This window comes from Terrapene carolina, unplaced genomic scaffold (assembly GCF_002925995.2).
Source record: "Terrapene carolina triunguis isolate 2854851 unplaced genomic scaffold, T_m_triunguis-2.0 Scaffold236, whole genome shotgun sequence".
Classification (NCBI taxonomy): Eukaryota; Metazoa; Chordata; order Testudines; family Emydidae; genus Terrapene; species Terrapene triunguis.
In genome coordinates, this window is record NW_020664587.1 from 9,145,424 (window position 1) to 9,164,712 (window position 19,289).

Sequence of the window (19,289 nt, forward strand, 5' to 3'; positions counted from 1 at the left end):
ACTCACAGACACAGCTGACTGAACTCACAAATTATTCTACCTTTCAGTACTTACAAATATAAAAGGGTGAGGGAGGAGAGAAAGAGAGAGAGAGAGAAACAGACAGAAAAGTGGAAATAATGGTAAATTTAGCTAATCCCACCAGCACTTCCTGACAAGCCTCAGATGCCAAGAAATAAATGTATGCTAAGTATTTGGGGTGGCAAGGAGATAGAGAACAGCCAAATAATTCCCAGACTGCCACACCACACATATAACAGGAAAGCAGTGCCGCTTTTCACCCCTTCCCCAAAACTATTGTAGAGTTTGAACGAAAATGATCTAGACTGCAAAACTATGAAGCCATAGTGAATGTGAAAAGTGAGATTTGGTTTTTGAATTCCCTTTTGTCCTCAAGAGGTGAAAGACCCTATTACCCAAAACATCCAATGGCAAGCGAGTGATCAGTACATGCGGCTACTAAACTGCAGTATCAAAGCAGATCAGCTTTAAAATACCCGGAAAGCTAAGCCAAAGAGTCCCAATACCACAACTAGGGCTCTGACTTGGAAAAGTTATAAATTACTAGGTATGTCGACAATAATTGTCCCTTGATGTTCTCCAAATTATATCTCAGAGCTTTCAAGAGCTCTCACTAAGGTCCTCAGGACAGCCAGTAAGCCAGGGACTGCTACAGCGCACAGTTGCAGTTAGTTTTCACAAAAACTCTTGCAAGCCAGTCTTGAACCAGGACTCCAGTAAATTATTTAAACCTATTGTATACTTGCAGTTCCCCTCCTCCTGCACTCAGAACCAAGCAGTGGAAGAGATCCATAACTCACAACCCTGGTGACTCGATACCCTATTTATTCCTCTTAGGGCAGAGCTGCCAGTACCAGAAGTCACCTTCTACAGTAAAGTCAAACAGCTCATCCGATGCTGAAATTGCAGACTGGAACCGGCACTCATGGTTGCTCTGAAGTTTTCCCCCTCCCCCTCAATTTTATGTACACATTTCTGCTTGGGTGAAGATTATCTCACCTTCATAAACTGAAGAGATGATCAAAATTTGTTCCTAACTGAAGACTAGTTTTCCGCCATTTTCATTTTGACAGGGAAGCCACCCTATACCTGTTTATGGAGTGCAATACTTTATGCCCAACCCAAAATATTACCACGGTTCCTCATAACAGGAAGAAGTCGGAGTCCCTTCAGCAAACCAACCTGAAACCACCACCAAACTTGTTTGGCTTCACCAGGTTAGCCACAAGGTTAAGATCTCCTGCCCTCATAGACAAGCACAGGGCTGGTTTGCAGAAACAACAGAAAGCCAAGTTTAAATAGGAGCAAGTTTCTATTGGCATAGAAAACCTAGCAGCAATTTAGGGCTACAAAGATTAGTGTGCAGTTATAAGAACAAGGTGAGAGACAACACACGGTCTAGCAAACGCACCCTCCACTGATGAATAAATGCACACGTTAGTCATTACTGGTGGACTATACAGGCTAGATTTTCAACTGGAGTAAAAAAAATCAGCATAGCTTCATCAGTGGAGCAACATCTGCTGAGGATTTGGCCCTGCATCCTAATTCCATACTCTGATGCCTGCTACAAAACCACAGGTAAAACGTCTCTGAGTTCCCTACCAGGCCACCAACACGTCCATTCTTCTGACATAGGAATGCCTTAAAAAGAACAGAGTACTTGTGGCACCTTAGAGACTAACAAATTTATTTGAGCATAAGCTTTCGTGGGCTACAGCCCACTTCATCGGATGCATAGAATGGAACATATAGTAAGGAGATATATATATACACACACACACACACACACACACCCACCCACCCAGAGAACATGAAAAGGTGGGAGTTGCCCTACCAACTCTAAGAGGCTAATTAATTAAGATGAGCTATTATCAGCAGGAGAGAAAAAACTTTTGTCGTGATAATCAAGATAGGAGCTTGAAGAAAGATGTAGGCGAACAATTCCATCTTCTAATCACATAATTCTCTAAGGTTCCAAGAGAACTGCCTAAAATCAAGTGTCTGCAAGCAAGAAAACCAACTTGAGACAAAGAGGGGAAAACAGACCATCAAGATCCCTAACAGGAAGGGGAAAAAAACCCCTGTGATTGAAGAATTCAGGGACTTCTGCAAAAAAAATTCCTAGCCTAGACTTTAACACACAGCCCTTTGGATAATGATGGGATGTTCAGCTCAGTCATACTTCAGATGAAACAGAAACATTAAACCTACCACCATACTACATAAACATTGAGAACACCAATCAAGGAAGATGCTAATTAGAAGCGATCTTCACAGCCAGAAGGGCCAGCAGTCAAAGGCGAACAGAGTAACAGAGGCCGTTGAGGGAGGGATAGCTCAGTGGTTTGAGCATTGGCCTGCTAAACCCAGGGTTGTGAGTTCAACTCTTGAGGGGGCCATTTAGGGATCTGGGACAAAAATCTGTCTTGGGATTGGTCCTGCTTTGAGCAGAGGGTTGGACTAGATGACCTCCTGAGGTCCCTTTCAACCCCGATATTCTATGAAATCAAGGGAAGGCAAAGGAGAAGAAATGGATGAAGTAGCTATTAGACATTTCACATCCCCGCACTTCCAACCATGTTTCTAACCCTTAGAGAAAGCTGCAACTCTTATTTATGGACAATGCACTGCCACTAGGCTTGTGAAGGTTGTGCAATAAACTCTGCATGGGATTAAGGTCTCTCACGTAAGGGAAAATTAGTATTTTTTGAAACACTGACCTGCCATTTCCCCCTCCAGTCATACTGAGGATGTCTACAGCTCAAGAGGAGACGAGACAAGACAAGAGGAAGGGAATACAAGAAAGGATCCAAACTTGGCACAGAAGAGCGCTCTCTGATTTCACCTAAACACTGCTGAAAGCCAACTCCTCCCAAACCAGAGAGAAGCTATTGTAATTAATAGCTGGAGATATGGTCCTCAGATTCAGGAAAAGTCAAGGTCTCAAGAAGCTGAACACCAAATAAACTGGATGCTACCTGCCAGAGAGTCTCTTGCTGATGATCAGAAGTTTAGGATCCCCTGGGAGAAAGAGATTTATACTAATGATTACACCATCTATTACATCCAGACACTAAGGGCTTGTCTACACTTACCGGAGGGTCCGGCGGCAGGCAATCAGTTTTCTGGGATCGACTTATCGCGTCTAGTGAAGACGCGATAAAATCGATCCCTGATCGCTCTGCCGTCGACTCCGGAAATCCACCGCGGCAAGGGGCGGCAGCGGAGTCGACGGCAGCGCGGCAGCGGTCGACTTTCCCCCGTCCTCACAGCCAGGTAAGTCGACCTAAAATACGCAACTTCAGCCACGGTATTCACGTAGCTGAAGTTGCGTATCTTAGGTCGGACCCCCGCTGTAGTGTAGACCTAGCCTAAGACTACATACTGTCCCCTCCCATACACAAGAGTTATCTAAGTTTAGTTTAATGAATTGCTGATAGAGACTCCCTAGGAATTAAAGAATTCTTCAGAAAAATTCTTCACCCAGACTATTGTAGGGAAAATTGCCTTTGGCAGGCACCTACCTGGATCTGCCACTGCTTTAAAGACATCTGTGTCACTGGGTAGCCGCAGTAGATTTACTCACATGCTTTTCAAGTCTATTCTTCAGAAAGGGGGAGAGAGACCAGGAAGAAGGACTTACGCTATAAAAGCCCAATAACTTGTGAACCAAAGTGGAAGGCTAGACATTTTTTGCAATCTACAGATGAGCAAACAAAGCATTAAATAAGTCTGTGAAACGAATTTCAACCTCTTGCAACATTCCTATATTTCAGATTCTCACAGCAGTGAAAGAAAGAAACATCAGAGAAAGACACAAAGATTAGTTCTCTAAAGTTACTGAACAGATTCCTAGCACACCACCACCAGAGACCAGCTACACATTCCTCAGAGAGATCTTGCCTGGACTGGCAAGAAGTGCCACGTAGCCTGGACGTTCCTGGTAGACTTATGGTTAAGTATCTCAGAGACTGACTTTTATTTATTTATTTTATTTTTTAAAGGAAGTGTTTCCCACTTCGTTGCCTAAAGTTTCAACACAGGCACTAAGTCTGATGGAGACATATGGAACCTCTGGCCCTTATGCAATTAAGAAAAAAAGTCTTTAAATATATTTAATACCTCCTAAGCAGAGAGACCTAGAAAACAGCAGTATTCACTTTAGCCAGGGCTTCTCTACAGGTCAGGATTTAAGAAGCTGCATTTCATAGGTTGCCAGTTACCAAGGCGCACAATAGTGGCTACTCTGCAGGGCTTATTGATCTTAGGGAAGCACCTAAAGCTTTCAAACGTGAAAGGCTATAGTACTACCTATGGTTCTATAAGGCATTTATATATGGTTGCTTGGGAAAGTTACTCTATTACGGGGGGAATCCAAAATCCCTGATTGACCATCCAACTTTGAGGGACACGGGGAGAAGAATGAAATATTTACACTTTAACCAAAAAAAATCCCTATCAAGCTATTCTGCGCCAAACCTCCCAGTACAGAAACCGAGGAAAAGGTTGCCTATTGGAACAAAAATGGGTAGATAACACCGGCAAACATTCCCTTTTTACAGGTACAGAAGTTCTTTGACACCAAATTGGATGTGCATTAGACAGTAAGTAGACAAAAGTGTTCACCTTAAAGCTAGGGTTAACAATTCCCTTCATGTTAGCAGGAGATGGAATTCTGGGAAACAAAAATTGAGGTTTGTTTTTTTTTTTTTAAAAAAACAAAAAAAAAAAAAAAAAAAAAAAAAAAAAAAGGGATGTGTACCAGGCTCTAGGAAGCCATAGACGGACTGACTGATGGCCTTTGATTTCACTACCTAATCCTTGAAAGTCTGAGAGACTGAAAGGCTGTAAAGTATGTTTGGTTAAATAGAACACTGGGTCTTACACAGAGCAAACTCCTAACGAAACACTAGATTGAGTTCCATATGCTACAGAATTCTAGAAGAGATTTCTCACACGGGAAGCTTAAGTACACATCAAACACTGATGGATGTGTTAAAATTCAAGCATCTAAACAGGACAGAACTCCCACATTTCCAATTCTGCTATTCCACAACAGAGCCTCTTTGAAGGTAAATTTGAAGAGGGCTCAAGGAGAGACCACATTTATCCATAACACCACAAAAACAAACTCCCACTTGGCTCTGAGCAGGAGCCACTTCTGCTAAAGAGAACAATTCACCCCTATAATCTGAGTCAGATGGAGTTGATTGGACGGATTCATGGAGACAGCATCAACAGTGCTACTAATCATGACACTCCACGGCTCAGATTCAGAGCGATTTCTTCAATGGCTACACTTTCCCTACATTGCAAGGCAGAAGATGGGTCATAAAGAAGGACTTGGAGAGAGAGAGAGAGAGAGAGAGAGTGAGTGTGTGGAAAGAAACATGCTATTTAAAGATTCTCCACACCTCAGAACGAAATTAATCTTCAAAATCAGGGTCCAAAAGGAGCCAACACCAAAATAAATTTAACCCATTTTGTTATCAAAGTTAGAGTCTGATCTGCATTTTGATGACATAACTTGCCCCTATGATCCATGGAACTGTTTAGAAGGGCTCACCACAGACCAAAAAACTGGATCCCACTGTTGAGAGCAAGAATAACTTCTGCTATGCACACAACTCGTTCTCCTTTGACCAATCCAACTGCAGTTTAGGAAGGAGCTTTATTCTGGGTGCTAAAGGAAAAGAACTCCCATCTGGTTATAAGGGGAAATAATTCTTCCGTGAAATCAAACTGAGTTCAACAGCTCAAACTCTTCTTTTGAGCCATAGGGTATGTCTACACTACGGGATTAATCCGAATTTAGATAATTCGAATTTGGGAAACAGGTTGTATAAATTCGATTGTGCGCGGCCACACTAAGCACATTAATTCGGTTTTTAACCACATTAATTCGGTGGTGTGCGGCCACACTACCCCATTAATTTTAACCACATTAATTCGGTGGTGGCGGCCACACTAACCCTAATTCGAATTAACAAAATCGATTTTGGCGCTACTCCGCTCGTCGAGGTGGAGTACAGAAATCGATTTAAAGCGCCCTTTAATTCGAACTAAATGGCTCTGTTGTGTGGACGGGTGAAGGGTTAATTCGAATTAACGCTGCTAAATCCGAATTAATCCCGTAGTGTAGACCAGGCCATAGGCATGGATCTGCTTGGTCAGCCCATTCCAGACCTTTAAAGGAGAAATTTATCAACCCTCCCCACTAAATTGCTACATTCTAGGAAGTTTAAAACCAAGATAGAAGACATCTCGCTCAACAAGCAGCCAGAATGCTGTACCCAAATATCTGATAAGTTTACAAACTATATAATAGTTCAAATGTTTAAAAAACACATAGCAAACAGATTTGGAATTAAGAGGTAACTACTGTCCCAGCTGCAGTGAAAGGAGCTATCTACAGCTGATCTTCCTAACTCCAGGTACTGAGTAACCTGTCTTATTCAAAATCTGTTCAGTCATGTTGGACCCAAGATGCACAAATCAGCAACATAATAATTCTCTGACACACAGGTAGTGGCTACAAGTCTACTAGACTATTAAAATACATGTAATACTGGGCTAAATTGGAATGCAAAAAAAAAAAGAAAGAAAGAAAGAAAAAAAAACCCAAAAGAACAAGCCACTGCACCCCTATATTTTAAAAAGGACAAAACCAGAGGCTGCCCCAGTGATCAGTTCTCTTCGGCAACTGGAGACCGAACATAAAAACATAAGCATTCCAGAGTGCCAGTCAAATGAATATTTAGGCCAGCGCTTTCAGGGTTTAAAAAAAAAAAAAGTTTACCCTCGGCTCCATTACCTTTGTAAATTATATCTAATCTCCAGGGGAAAATCAGAAGCTACTGACTAAAAGCAAGAAGCGTCGGCAGCCTCTATACCTGCTTCTATCTGGAATACTTCAGTACTAGTGATCCTGGTTACCCTCACATCAGTCACTTACAGACAGCCTCACCACTCACCGGCAGGCTGGAGGGCCTTGACTGAAGATTCAAGTTCATATCTTCTTGTCCTTTACTGGAAGCCATTGAGGGGGCAGATGATGCCTGGGACCCAAATGAGTCTTGAGATAACTCCTGAAACACAAAGAAAACACAGAAGTGAAATATGGACTCCACAGCAATCGGCCTGGGAGTATTCCAACAATAAGGAGGCAACAATTTACGTACCATTTGAGGGCATTTATCCAAAACAAAGAGGGAGACAAAATAGAGGAACTAAGTTAGCATCCCTTGCCTCCACATAGGATCAAGGCTGCTGATGGACAGCTAGGCCAAGTGTCTGTACTAGAAGGAATTTCAGCACTAGGAGTCTAAAAAGACAGTGATTTTCCAGTTATTGCTTTATTTTTCACAATACAGACCACTTAAGAACCAAGATCTCTTGTAGGCACTTTCTCCTCCTACCTTCTATACCTTTCCTCTGGAAAACTATGGTAATTAATTACATATATTAATAGAGCCGGTCCAAAAAACCAGGACAGTTGTCTGAGAAGTTCTGTCAAGATTTTTGATCTTTTTCCACAGATTGTGAATTTCAAAGGTTTTCAGCCAACTCCATGCTTAATTATTAGAACATAAGGCAGATGAAGATAATTTTACCTTTAACTTAACAGGCCTTGCTCTTTGATTAAAAACTCCATTTCATATTTGTGCTGGGTATTTCACTTCCCCACAAGTGTAGGGCTGTCTACATTCCCCGCTACTCTGACCTTTCCAGGTCACTTTGGATCTATTCTTCATTTGCTTCCTCCCCCAAATTTGGGGCCATGTTTACATGGAAAAGCCTCACCCAAGCAACAAAGTAGCCACTCAGGGTGCAGAGACAGGCTTGTTACTTTCAGTGATAAAAAAAGGCTCCCAATGTCTTGGAGTCTTGCACTGGGCTACAAAAGCAGCAAGCAGCGTGATCTCTTGAAGACCTAGAAGTGCGTCATCACTACGATAAACACTAGAGCTCTGTGGACCACTCAGTGCCTTCAGTGGTCTCATTTCCACATCATAGCCGGAGGAGATACAGATCTCTGCAGAGCTAAGAGGGCGATACATTTATTAGTTTAATCCTAGGTAAGCAGGGGTTCGTTGGTTTTAAAATGAACAGAGAACTAAATTCTGCAAACTCCTGTAGTTACCTACGGGAGATAGCGAGCAGCGGCGGTCCTACCTGTGGCGGTGGGAAGCGTTGCTGGGAGTACGCGGACTGCTGCTGTTGCTGTGGTTGTGACGGAGGGTACGAAGAAGACTGCTGAGAAAGGGCAGAGGCGGCGGCTTGCGGCGTTTGTGGCTGCTGCTGGTAGGGCGACTGTGACTGCGGCTGGGAGTATGGAGGCTGACTCTGTTGATGTTGCTGGGCCGTGGGCTGCTGCTGGGGATACGGTGATGGGGACTGCTGATGAGGTGGCTGGGACTGTTGCTGGGAGTATGGAGGCTGGGAGGACGGAAGCTGTGTAGGTTGAGACTGAGTCTGCTGCTGTTGATAAGAAGTTTGGGAGTGAGAGGTCTGGGATGGTGGTTGCTGAGAGTATGGAGGCTGCTGTTGCTGGGGATGGGGACTTTGCTGGTTGTAATATGGAGTCTGGCTCTGCTGTCCATAGGCACTTGGGCCCTGCTGTCCATAAGGAGGAATCTACAAAAGGAGAGTAGAATTATGCAAGTTAGAAACAGATTCCACGAACAATCAGAACATGTCTGAATCGGGAGTTTCTGCAGACATGACTCTCAGGTGGCTAGGCTGGGAAATTAACTGGAAAGGTAATGGAAACGCTGCTGTCTAGAGGAGTACGCCGCCGAGGAAACAGCGAAGCCAGTGGTGTGCCAGATTCCGTCTGGCAATAACAGATCTTTAATATGGACCCATAAGGACTTTGTTGGGATGTCGATTAGTCCATCCTCAAATGTAAGTAAATCACCACAAAGAGTGAAGTCTCACTGCAAAGGCAGCCTTTTGAATTCTGCAAGAGATCAGGAGGAAATGATTGTATGAAGCAATAAGCCACCCCAACCTGAAGTTTACATTACTCTGAGGCGTAGTTATATCTCTATGCTAGTTTGAAGATTTGTGTAGATGCTGTTTTAATCTATTAACTGTCTTCCCCTCCCGCCCCCCTTACACTTGTGATACTAAAGATCTATTGTCACCTCTCTGGAAAGCAAGATCATCACAACACACATCAGTCCAACCGCATCACAACACACAGCCTAAACAAATGATATTTTCACCTCAATAACTGAGACTGGTACATAGCTGAATTTGTTGAAGACCGGTCCCGTTAGTACACACATTCATAAGCCATATTTAAAGAGTTCATTCATCTGCTTGTCAGAGAAGAATGGGTTGTGGTGAAGCATGAGAGGTGTTTTATTTTTTGCTCTACCTGCTGCGCATATGAGATGCTGCCCATTGCACTCTGCGTCCTGCCTTGAATTCCCATGGGATATCTCTGGGGAGTCTGTGGCCCATATGGCTGCCCTGGATATCCATGTCCTTGCTGTGGTCCCGACTGAGGTCCCTGCTGCTGCGTGTACGGGTTACTTCCTCCATATGGCTGAGGTCTCATCTTCCCCATCTGATCCATTGGGCTTGATGGCTGTGAAGAAAGTTATGACGTGTATACAAACTGAATATATACCACATTTGCCTATACAATCCTTACTCCCATACAACAATCAAAGGAACTGGTCAGCAAGAAGGGGTGCAATAAAACCCAAGCTGCCCTGCATCTCCTCAACTAATGAGCTATCAGCTGACAAAACTGCAGTCTTGCTATAAAATACAGCATCACTCTCTGGAGGATAAGCAAGCACACAGGGCCTACAGATACTCCCCACAGCCCTAATTCAGCTGTGAGAAATCTTTTTACACTCTGCCATCTCCTCTGAGGCCTGGAGAAAGGAAGGAGAGAGAAGGGTCATTAGGGGAAAGGGAAGTCAGTTAATATATCCAACTAAAGAGCAGTCATTTCACATGAGAAGTGGAAGAGTCTTTTCCCATATCAGGGAATGGTTTAAGCAGCAAGTACAACACAAATAATTAAATTCAATGTAAAAAGTTGTGTTAATGAACGCTACAGCTGAAAATTTAAAACGCACAGAAGTCAAAATGTTATGGCTCCCACAGCAACCTCCTGGCACCGATAGTTTCTTGCATACCTCTACATGCGATTAATTTAGCCTTTTGTGCATTTAAATTCAGCCACACTACTGCATTAATCCAGACGTTTATTTCAGAGTGTGGTGCTACAGGTGTACATACCAATGCATGTGTAAAGCTGCATTTCCACTTTTTAGTGTGTTCGACATGTTTCTTGTGTAATTTTTGAAACGTGTAACAATATAAAATGCCCTCAGCTTTTAGAGCCATGCCCATAGAAAGGATGGAGTTTTAGAACTAAGACTTTTTAAAAAACATGTTATCCAAGTACACGTGCACTCATGGCGGACATTGCAGGAAGAGGCTACCACCACCTCCATTTCCCTTGACTGTAATTTTGACCAGAGTCAGTCCATCTTTGAATCCTCTCAGTTCCCCCACCCCCATCTGCTTCCACCTGATCAAGCTCAGGCCTCTGGTCACCATTTTCTGAGTCCTGTATAATTCACCCTTCCCTACCTATCGCCACCCCCCTCCGCCAATGATGCCAGCCCCTCACATAAATATCAGTGTTTTAAACACCCAGCCATCACCATATGCTGCCTCCTAGGGCTTGTCTACATGACACTTATGTTGGTATAACTTATGTTGCTATAAAAAGCAAGTGTGAATAAGTCACCCCTGACTGACATGTTACAGTGACCTGAGCAACGGTGTGGACAGCACTCTGTTGGCGGAAGAGCTGCTCCTGCTGACATAGCTACCACTTCTCGGGGAGGTGGCTTTATTATGCCGACGGGAGAGCTCTTTCATCAGCATAGAGCATCTTCACCAGATGGGCTACAGTGGCACAGCTGCATCGGTGCAGCTGCATCGCTGTAGCCCTTCTAGCATAGACTAGCCCCTATGCACACATCTCTCTTCCTTTGATCAACTGCAAGGCTAATGCCACTTTTCAAATCCCTTTTTAAGAGCCACTTCTGCCATGACGCCCACAGGAAACCAGCTGACTGCTACTGATAAACTTGAAGAGTAATAGGGAATAGTTTATATATAGCCCTTAGAAGACAGGACTCTGTATTTCCAAACTGTGGTCACATCACCTACTCTGCTTGGCCAAGGTGGAGTACAGCACATAACATGCATCTTTAGATGGAGATTCTCTAGGTCAGTCTCTCTCTGTTGAGAGCAACTAGCATACTATGGGCACTACCAGAAATAAAAAGCAAGTTTGACAATTAAGTGGTTTATTTCTACAACACACCATTCTAAACTGAGGCCCTTTACGTCAAAGTCTGTACGTGACAGAAGTGTAACGTCATCCCTAAGGAAATGAAAAAAAACTTAATACACATCTCGGATGCTTGTAATCCAAGCAGGCTAACTGGTCTCCTTCGGGGCTGCAGCATGCATCAGCAGCGATATAGCATGTGGCCCCTTCCTTCCAAATCTCCCATTACACACACACACACACACACACACACACACACACAATCACCCCTTTCACAGATAGGGCTTTAACTGCCCTAGCCTTAACAGACTTGCTCTGGATTAAGAGTCCAAAAAAAAGTACCATCAGAGATTCTACTTGAATCCCTTTATTCAGTTTAACTCATGTGCTTCAAGAAAGGAACAGCCAAGATTGAAATGCAGTGATGGCCTATCAATCCAAAAGCTGGTGAGAGAAGTTGGAGGGTGGTGGGCTATAGATCCCCTTGCACACTGATGTTATACAAGATGGAAAAGCCAAGAGGAAGTAATGCCTGTTCACTTGCAACACTATTTCAGGATAAATAAGGAAATACCGAACCCTGACTGCAAAAGGCTGGAGATCCTTCTCTGGACTGACACATGGGAAATCCTTTCGACAGGAAACCACAGGAGTAGATTGCTTTTGACATGCAATCACAGTAAAGGCCACCGAGACATAATTGAGAGAAAAGTTTTGCTGCTTCTTGATCAGTGAAGTCCAGACCCTTTTCTTACACCCTCCTGCATTCACAGAAAGAGACAATTACTTACTGTAACTGGAGGTTCTTCGAGATGTGTGGTCCCTATCTAGATTCCACACGCGGGTGCACATGCGCTGGAGCTGGAACAGTTCACAGTAGTGTCAGTTGACACAGAGGGACCATCACTCGAAGAAGAGCCAAAAGAGAAACTAGAAGTGATCTCAGAATCTGTGTCAAGTTTTGGTACTTTGAGAGAGTGTTATACAACCAAACTTTTAGTCCAGTCATCAGACAAATTTTCAAAAACAAAATTTGCTCTACTTCACTGTAGGCAAAAATAAGTGCATGATCCAAAGAGGATGGAGCTCGGCTGTTCTCAGTGGTGGCAGTGGAGGAGATCTAGGCTGGATATTAGGAAAAACTATTTCAATAGGAGGGTGGTGAAGCACTGGGATGGGTTACCTAGGGAGGCGGTGGAATCTCCATCCTTAGAGGTTTTTAAGGCCTGGTTTGACAAAGCCCTGGCTGGGATGATTTAGTTGGGGTTGGTCCTTCTTTGAGCCGGGGGTTGGACTAGATGACCTCCTGAGGTCTCTTCCAACCCTAATCTTCTAGGATAACTTGTATTCTAAAGATCAAAACTGGTCTTTCAAAAAAATTAACACACAAAACTCACTCCTAGGCCAAGGACACCAAGTTTCAATCCAGAGCACGCTTACTGCCAAGCTCTACAAAACCCCCAAGTCAGGTTGTATAATGGAAAGTACAAGAGACCCTTACCTGAAGAAAGGCCACAGAAGGTACAGTTCCCCTACACACACTCTGCTGGCTTTACTACAATGGTGAGACAATGACTTTACAAATGTAGAAATTATCCTAAGCGGGGTAACAGAACAGCATGCGCTGGTAAGGAGCGATGCTTTAATACACACAAGTAGAAGTGAACAGGGAAGACTCTTCTACAGCTTCAATGCAGGTGCAAGTGTTAAAAAAACCCACATAATTCTGCCAGAAAACAAGCCATAATAAAGGAAGATTCCGTACCTTTCTAAAGGGTTAAGTGGAGTTAACTCATTTATGAGACCAGCATGAAAAATATGTAAAGAGTCCTACTGTGAAAGTGGAGGCTACAGAGCAAAGAACAGACAGAGTCTCCACTCCTTTCACTTTTATGACAGTCTATTACATATCTCATTGTTTTGGTAGGGAAGGGTGGGGGCACAGAGAAAAGGGGGAAGAGTTTCTCACTAAAGTCTAATTTTGCAGCGCTTGAATTGGCTTCACTCAGATATTGGCCAGTGCTGTGATAAGCCAGAAACAATTTTCTGGAATTACAAACCTCTCACCTTGGATCTGAATTTATTTCTGACCAGATTTGCTGTCCATGTTGGGGGGAGGGAGAATATGGAGGAGGCAGGGGAATCAAAAAATAATAATAAAAAGCATCCCTGGCTGTTTAACCCAGAGAAGCCCTAATTGATTCCCACAGTAATTAACCTGCATTTTACCTCCAAGAGTGGTAGTTAAGGAAGTCGGCACTGCTATTTATAACTCATCTCAAATTGAGGGCAGACTGCCTAAAATCTAACACATCCCAGCTGTACTCCTGTTTGAACTGGGGCCAAGGGAATTTTTTAAAGCAATCTTGGCACTGAATGAATGACACCAACAGTATGAGAGAGCGTGTGGTTGTGTTGTGGTGACGTAGTAGCAGAGGTGGAATGGGAAAGGGGGGGGGGGGCGGTGTACTGTAATCCCTCTTCCATGCATGCTTTCACTTCACAGGCCCCAACCCTACGGTCCCTGTACAGTGAGCTGGGAACCGCCCATTAAGAACCAAGCACAGGAAATGTCTTTTCCTGTGGAACCTTGAAGTGAGAAGCACATGGCTAATCTGCATAAAAGCAAAGCCACACCGCCCCTGCCAGGAAGGTTAGTGCTCATAATCTCTGGCCATGAGGCTGGCTGCCTGTGAGGACTTGGATCTGTGCCTGATAACCCAGAAAGAGCGGAGAGAACAGATGGGTAAGGACCCCGGCAGAAAACAGCACAAGGTCACGTGACTCACCACATGGCCCTGCAAGCACAAACTATTGTTTGGCTGCTGTGCTCCTGTACAAAGACAGTAAATCCATTTCCTGCAAATTCAGGGAGAAGCAGCAGCTGGCTACTTGGATTCTACCATGCCCAAGCTAGTCAGAGGACAGGGACCACTGAGCTCTGGGACCTGCAAGCCACCAAACAGAGAAAAGCGCTCACCAACAAAACACCGATTAACATTGTTTTTGCAAGCTCACAGATGCAGCTTCCATCAACTCCCCACAGCTGAACCCAGATGGGATCTTACAGAACTGAAGAAGATAAATTTGATTTCTGCTCAGGAGATTGTCCTCTTTTCCCCTGTGTTGCACTCATTACACTACCCAGGCACAAAGGCATAACCAGCCTCAGTTACTGGAGAAACTAGAAAGCAGGCTGTTTGATGTTCACTCCTTCAGTGCTGAATTAATATTGGAGAGTAATAAGGAGACTACACCTCTCCACTAGGAAACCTGTCAACCAGCTTCTTCATTTCTACAGAGGGGGTTTTATCTAGAGATCAGGTTTAACTATTTAAACAAGACAAGAGTGTAAGGTGAGCCATGGTCCCTGTAACTTGAAATACCTTGCTTCTACTCAAAGCCACAAGTTGTTCAAATAAAGTAGCGAACCAGTGACAGAAGCAGCAGCTATCTGAAAGTGAAAACACCTACCCTAGTTTGTTGAAGTGAACAGGATACAGAATGAGCAGCTTTACTCATCTATTTTCCAGCACTTCCCACCCCATGTAGGGACACGTAGTCCCATTACCGCAAGTAAGAGAAACTGACCCCAAAATATGTCTTTGAAAGCTGGCAATTCAGAAATCATTGAGAATGTAAAGAGAACTCTGCTTGAATTCAAGAGCAATCAATAATGAGTCTGGACCCAGCTCAATATCTACAAGAGGGTATGTCAACGGAGCATTAAAGTTGTCTCAAATACAAGCAAGTCCTAATTTAAGTGAAGAGGCTGTAGAGAATAAGAACTTTGAGTGCTGGCTCCAGTTTCATAAAATATACTACCAAGAGCCATCAGTACCAATGATCCCTTCGAATCTCGGAAACCTGTCCAGGTCCGTAAAGGCCAGCATGTCTAATCCTAGCAACAAAATCCCATATGAACCATAAGGATGATGAAGCATTGAGCCTTACCCAACAAGTCCAGACTCTCTATTTTTTATTTAAAGCACTGTAAAGAAACTTACTGAGATCAATATATTACAGGGGTCAATGACCCATAACAAGACAGACACTGGAAGCTCTCAAACACTCCCTGTCCTAGTACATACTGGGTGGGGGTTATCATAGCTACAGATGCGCTCATTAACAGGGCTTGAAACACAAGGGGCAGTTCCTCAAGTGGCATAAATTATCATAGCTCCATTGAAGCCAATGGAACTATGACAGTTTATGCCAGGGATCGGCAACCTTTGGGCACACAGCCCGCCGGGACAGTTTGTTTACCTGCAGCGTCCGCAGGTTTAGCCGATCACGGCTCCCACTGGCCGCAGTTTGCCGTCCCAGGCCAATGAGGGCTGCAGGAAGCGGCGCAGTCTGAGGGATGTGCTGGCCGCCCTTCCCACAGCCCCCATCGGCCTGGGACGGCGACCGCCGCCAGTGGGAGCCGCAATCGGCCAAACTTGTGGACGCTGCAGGTAAACAAACCGGCCCAGCCCGCCAGGGGCTTTCCCTGATGGGCCACGTGCCAAAGGTTGCCGATCCCTGGTTTATGCCATCTGAGGACCTGCCCCAAGGAAGCAGAGAGTATTTCCTATCTTGCCTTATATAACTAAGGCAGCGGTCCCCAACCTTTTCCATGGGACGGGCACCGGACGACTAGCCGCCAAGCACCGTGGCCACTAGGACAAGCAGCCGCCGAAATGCCACCGTGAAGCAGCAACGTCAAGAGGCATCGCCGCCAAAATGCCGTCGCACCATCAAGAGGCGTCGCCGCGGCATTTCGGCGGTAGCGCTTCTTGACATTGCCGCTTCTCGGCGGCTGCTTGTCCGGTGGCCAGTAGGCAGGCACACATGGATGCCATGGCGCCCACGGGCACTGCGTTGCGGACCCCTGAACTAAGGTAATGCCACAGAAGTGGCTGGAAACAAAGCACACCTCGGGAGAGTGAGGGGCGGCGCAAGTCAGGATTATGGTACAGAAAACAATGAGCGTTAACATTCAGCAGGATCAAAGACATTATGGTTTAGAGAACCGGACTTTCAGTTGCATTCCATTTTTTTTTTTTTTTATATATATATAAAGTACTTATTTGGCATCCTCTGTACAACCATTTTCATGGCTCCGCCAAATGGTGTTTCTGAAACTTGCCCCACAATGTGTAAACCAACGTTGGCTCTTTCACAATTAGTCTGTGACAAGTGCAGGCTAAAAAGCCAGAGCACAGAACTTATTAATATTCTCATTCAATAGTAAACAGAGCTCAACTTCTAGTCAGAAGCACTTTCATCTAATCTATTTAAGGTGGAGCTGTCTGTATTAAGGTCAATATCCCAGTCTGAACTCACTACCTTTTATAACCTTCTGACGGGCCAGTTTACTGTGTCATAATTCATCAGTTTTTACTTTTCTCTTTACAAGCTTGTCCTTTCAAAGATGAAGTTTGAGGTAACTGAAGTCTGCTAAAAACCCACTCCTCTGCCAATATATATGTTTCAAAAGAATATCAGAGTTACAGAATCCCTTTAGAAGGAATCACATGAAGAAAAAGGCACTTCCTAAAGTATTCTCCTCTCCTACTTCTACCAAAAGTCATTCAGAGCTCCCCCAAATTTAGAATTAGGACTTTTACAATGGAGGGAAAAGGAGGGGGAGGAGACATTTCAAATATATCAACACTGAGAAAGATACTAGTCCACTCTGGTCAGGAAAGCCATATTAGCAAGTTCCCTTTCTGATCAGAATGAACATCTCCTCCCCATTCCACAGGGCTGGAAGGGACCTCATGAGGCAGGACCAAGTACTCCTAGACCATCCCTGACAGGTGTTTGTCTAACCTGTTCTTAAAAACCTCCAATGACAGAAATTCTACAACCTCCCTTGGAAGCCTATTCCAGTGCTTCCCTTACCCGTATAGTTAGGAAAAACTTTCTAATATTTAACCTAGGTCTCCCCTGCTGCAGATTACTTCTTGTCCTACCTTCAGTGGACCTGGAAAACAACTCATCACCATTCTCTTTATAGCAACCCTTAACATATATGAAGCAGTATCAGGTCCCTCTCCCCCACCTACTGTCTTTTCACCAGACTAAACATGCCTAGTTTTTTTTAAACCTTTCCTCATAGGTCAAGTTTTCTAAATCTTTTATTTTTGCTGCTCTCCTCTGGACTCTTCAATTTATCCACGTCTTGTCTGGACACAGTACTCCAGATGAGGCCTCACCAGTGCTGAGTAGAGCAGGACAATTCCCTCCCATGTTTTACATACACACACTCCTCTTAACACAGGATATTACAATACAACACTATTCTCAGCAGGACTGTTCACACACCCCAGAAGAGCCATACTAAACACTGCTGCTCCTACTATGCCACAGTTTCAACTAGTTTGGTCAGGGTTTTTGTTTGCAGAACAGACCGTTACAGAACAACCTCATGGGAAGAGGTAAGCAGAAGCTGGACTTACAAAGGAAGAGCCCTAATTCAAACACGTATCAAGAATAACCATTGCAGGCACATACACACAATGAACGGCCAAGTACAGTTTTTGTAGAGATGTGTCTCATACAAGAGAGAACTCCAAAAAAATAAATAAATAAATAAATTCATGTTTAAAATGGTGCCAAGACCAAATAAATGTCCACTGAATAGACCTTCGAGTCCTCTCCTGAAGCTACTCTGTTCAGAGCACACAAAAGAACCAGCTTTCACAAAATGTGCCAGATATATAAATATTAGAAGGTAGCACAAGAGTCTTTTTGATGCTCTGCAGGTACCAAAGATGGACACTGAAAAGTTAATTCACAATAGTAGTTAAGGCAAGATGTGTTACAGCTGCAAAGACTGATGCCATACCACATGCAGGCTTACCAAGAGGACCGTGGTCTCATCAAAAACTGAAGCAGCTAACCTCAGACACCACAGATACCAGAAAATTCCCAGCAACAGAAGATGCACTTTGTCAGAAGCCAGAATTTTTCCAAAGCACCTCTCTTCTCTCTGGCCTGTGCCTTTTAAACTCTCTCTACCAAAGTCACCAAATCCTACTTATCAAGGCTATAGGTTTCGCTGTTTAGCAAGTCATTCTCCATGACAGAGGACCATTATATTTATCACTCCAGGTTATTAGGTATTTATATAGTTTCCTCCCTCCCCCATACTATCTGAATGACTGTCATATTTAGATATGCTGTATGTTTTAGTTTTCTGTAACCTACAGCAATTACATGTAGATGGACGCAGAGATTGGTCTTCCAGAAAATAGTCATATATTATTAAAATAAGCTGTGTTGCAAGGGATCTAGCAAAAAAGATTTACCGTGCATCTATTGGTTCAGGAGGGGAGTGAGAAGGGCACTTTCTTGTTTGAAAGCTAAGTTAGTGCTTGTAAAGATGCCAGACAGGCCCAGCCTTGCTAATACTAGTTGTGTGAATCTGGGCGTCTACCATGCTTCTTGTGGAAAAAAACAACACAGGCAGCACGAGGCACAACTAGTGGAGGTAAAAGCTCCTTTCTCTGGCCCAACTTAGCACTTTGTTACAGAGACAAATACCCCTGTCTGAAGGTGCTGAACAAGCAAAACCATGGTGCCCCCATCCAGGTAACAAAAGCAACTACATTTTATTTATTTTTGCGCATTCATTAAGTTTTGCTACTGTGCCAGTAGAGCAAGGTTTAAATCCAAGAGGTTTCAAAACAGTCAGAAGGTGATCAAATAATCCTGCCCAACAGAACTGCAGTTTGCGGACTAGGGAGAAAAATCAGAAACTAAATCTAGTTGTAGTGCTCTCAACAATGCTTGCTACAGAGGATAAAGGGACATGTGTTGTGCATGTCTGACCCATACCATGCCCAGTCACATGAACTGGCTGACCAACAGGTAGGTTCCTTTTGCCACCGCTCACTCTCTTATCTAGAAATGGATATAGGGTGGTTTACAGTACAAAACACTA

At 43.9% G+C, this 19,289-nt stretch overlaps 1 protein-coding gene across 3 annotated transcripts in view; it reads right to left on the bottom strand.

The window, feature by feature from the left end:
• ARID1A (AT-rich interaction domain 1A) overlaps positions 1–19,289 on the bottom strand; it is a 77,599-nt gene that overhangs the window by 41,066 nt on the left and 17,244 nt on the right. For 2 of the 3 annotated variants that reach the window (XM_024203319.3, XM_024203320.3), the window contains exons 2-4: positions 9,410–9,622; positions 8,200–8,661; positions 6,999–7,112 (exon numbers count right to left, since the gene is read on the bottom strand). In XM_024203319.3, coding sequence (XP_024059087.2) covers positions 6,999–7,112; positions 8,200–8,661; positions 9,410–9,622 — 789 coding nt within the window. Of the gene's footprint in view, positions 1–6,998; positions 7,113–8,199; positions 8,662–9,409; positions 9,623–12,147; positions 12,169–19,289 lie in introns of those variants that run through there. The other variant, XM_024203322.3, reaches the window with a different exon arrangement.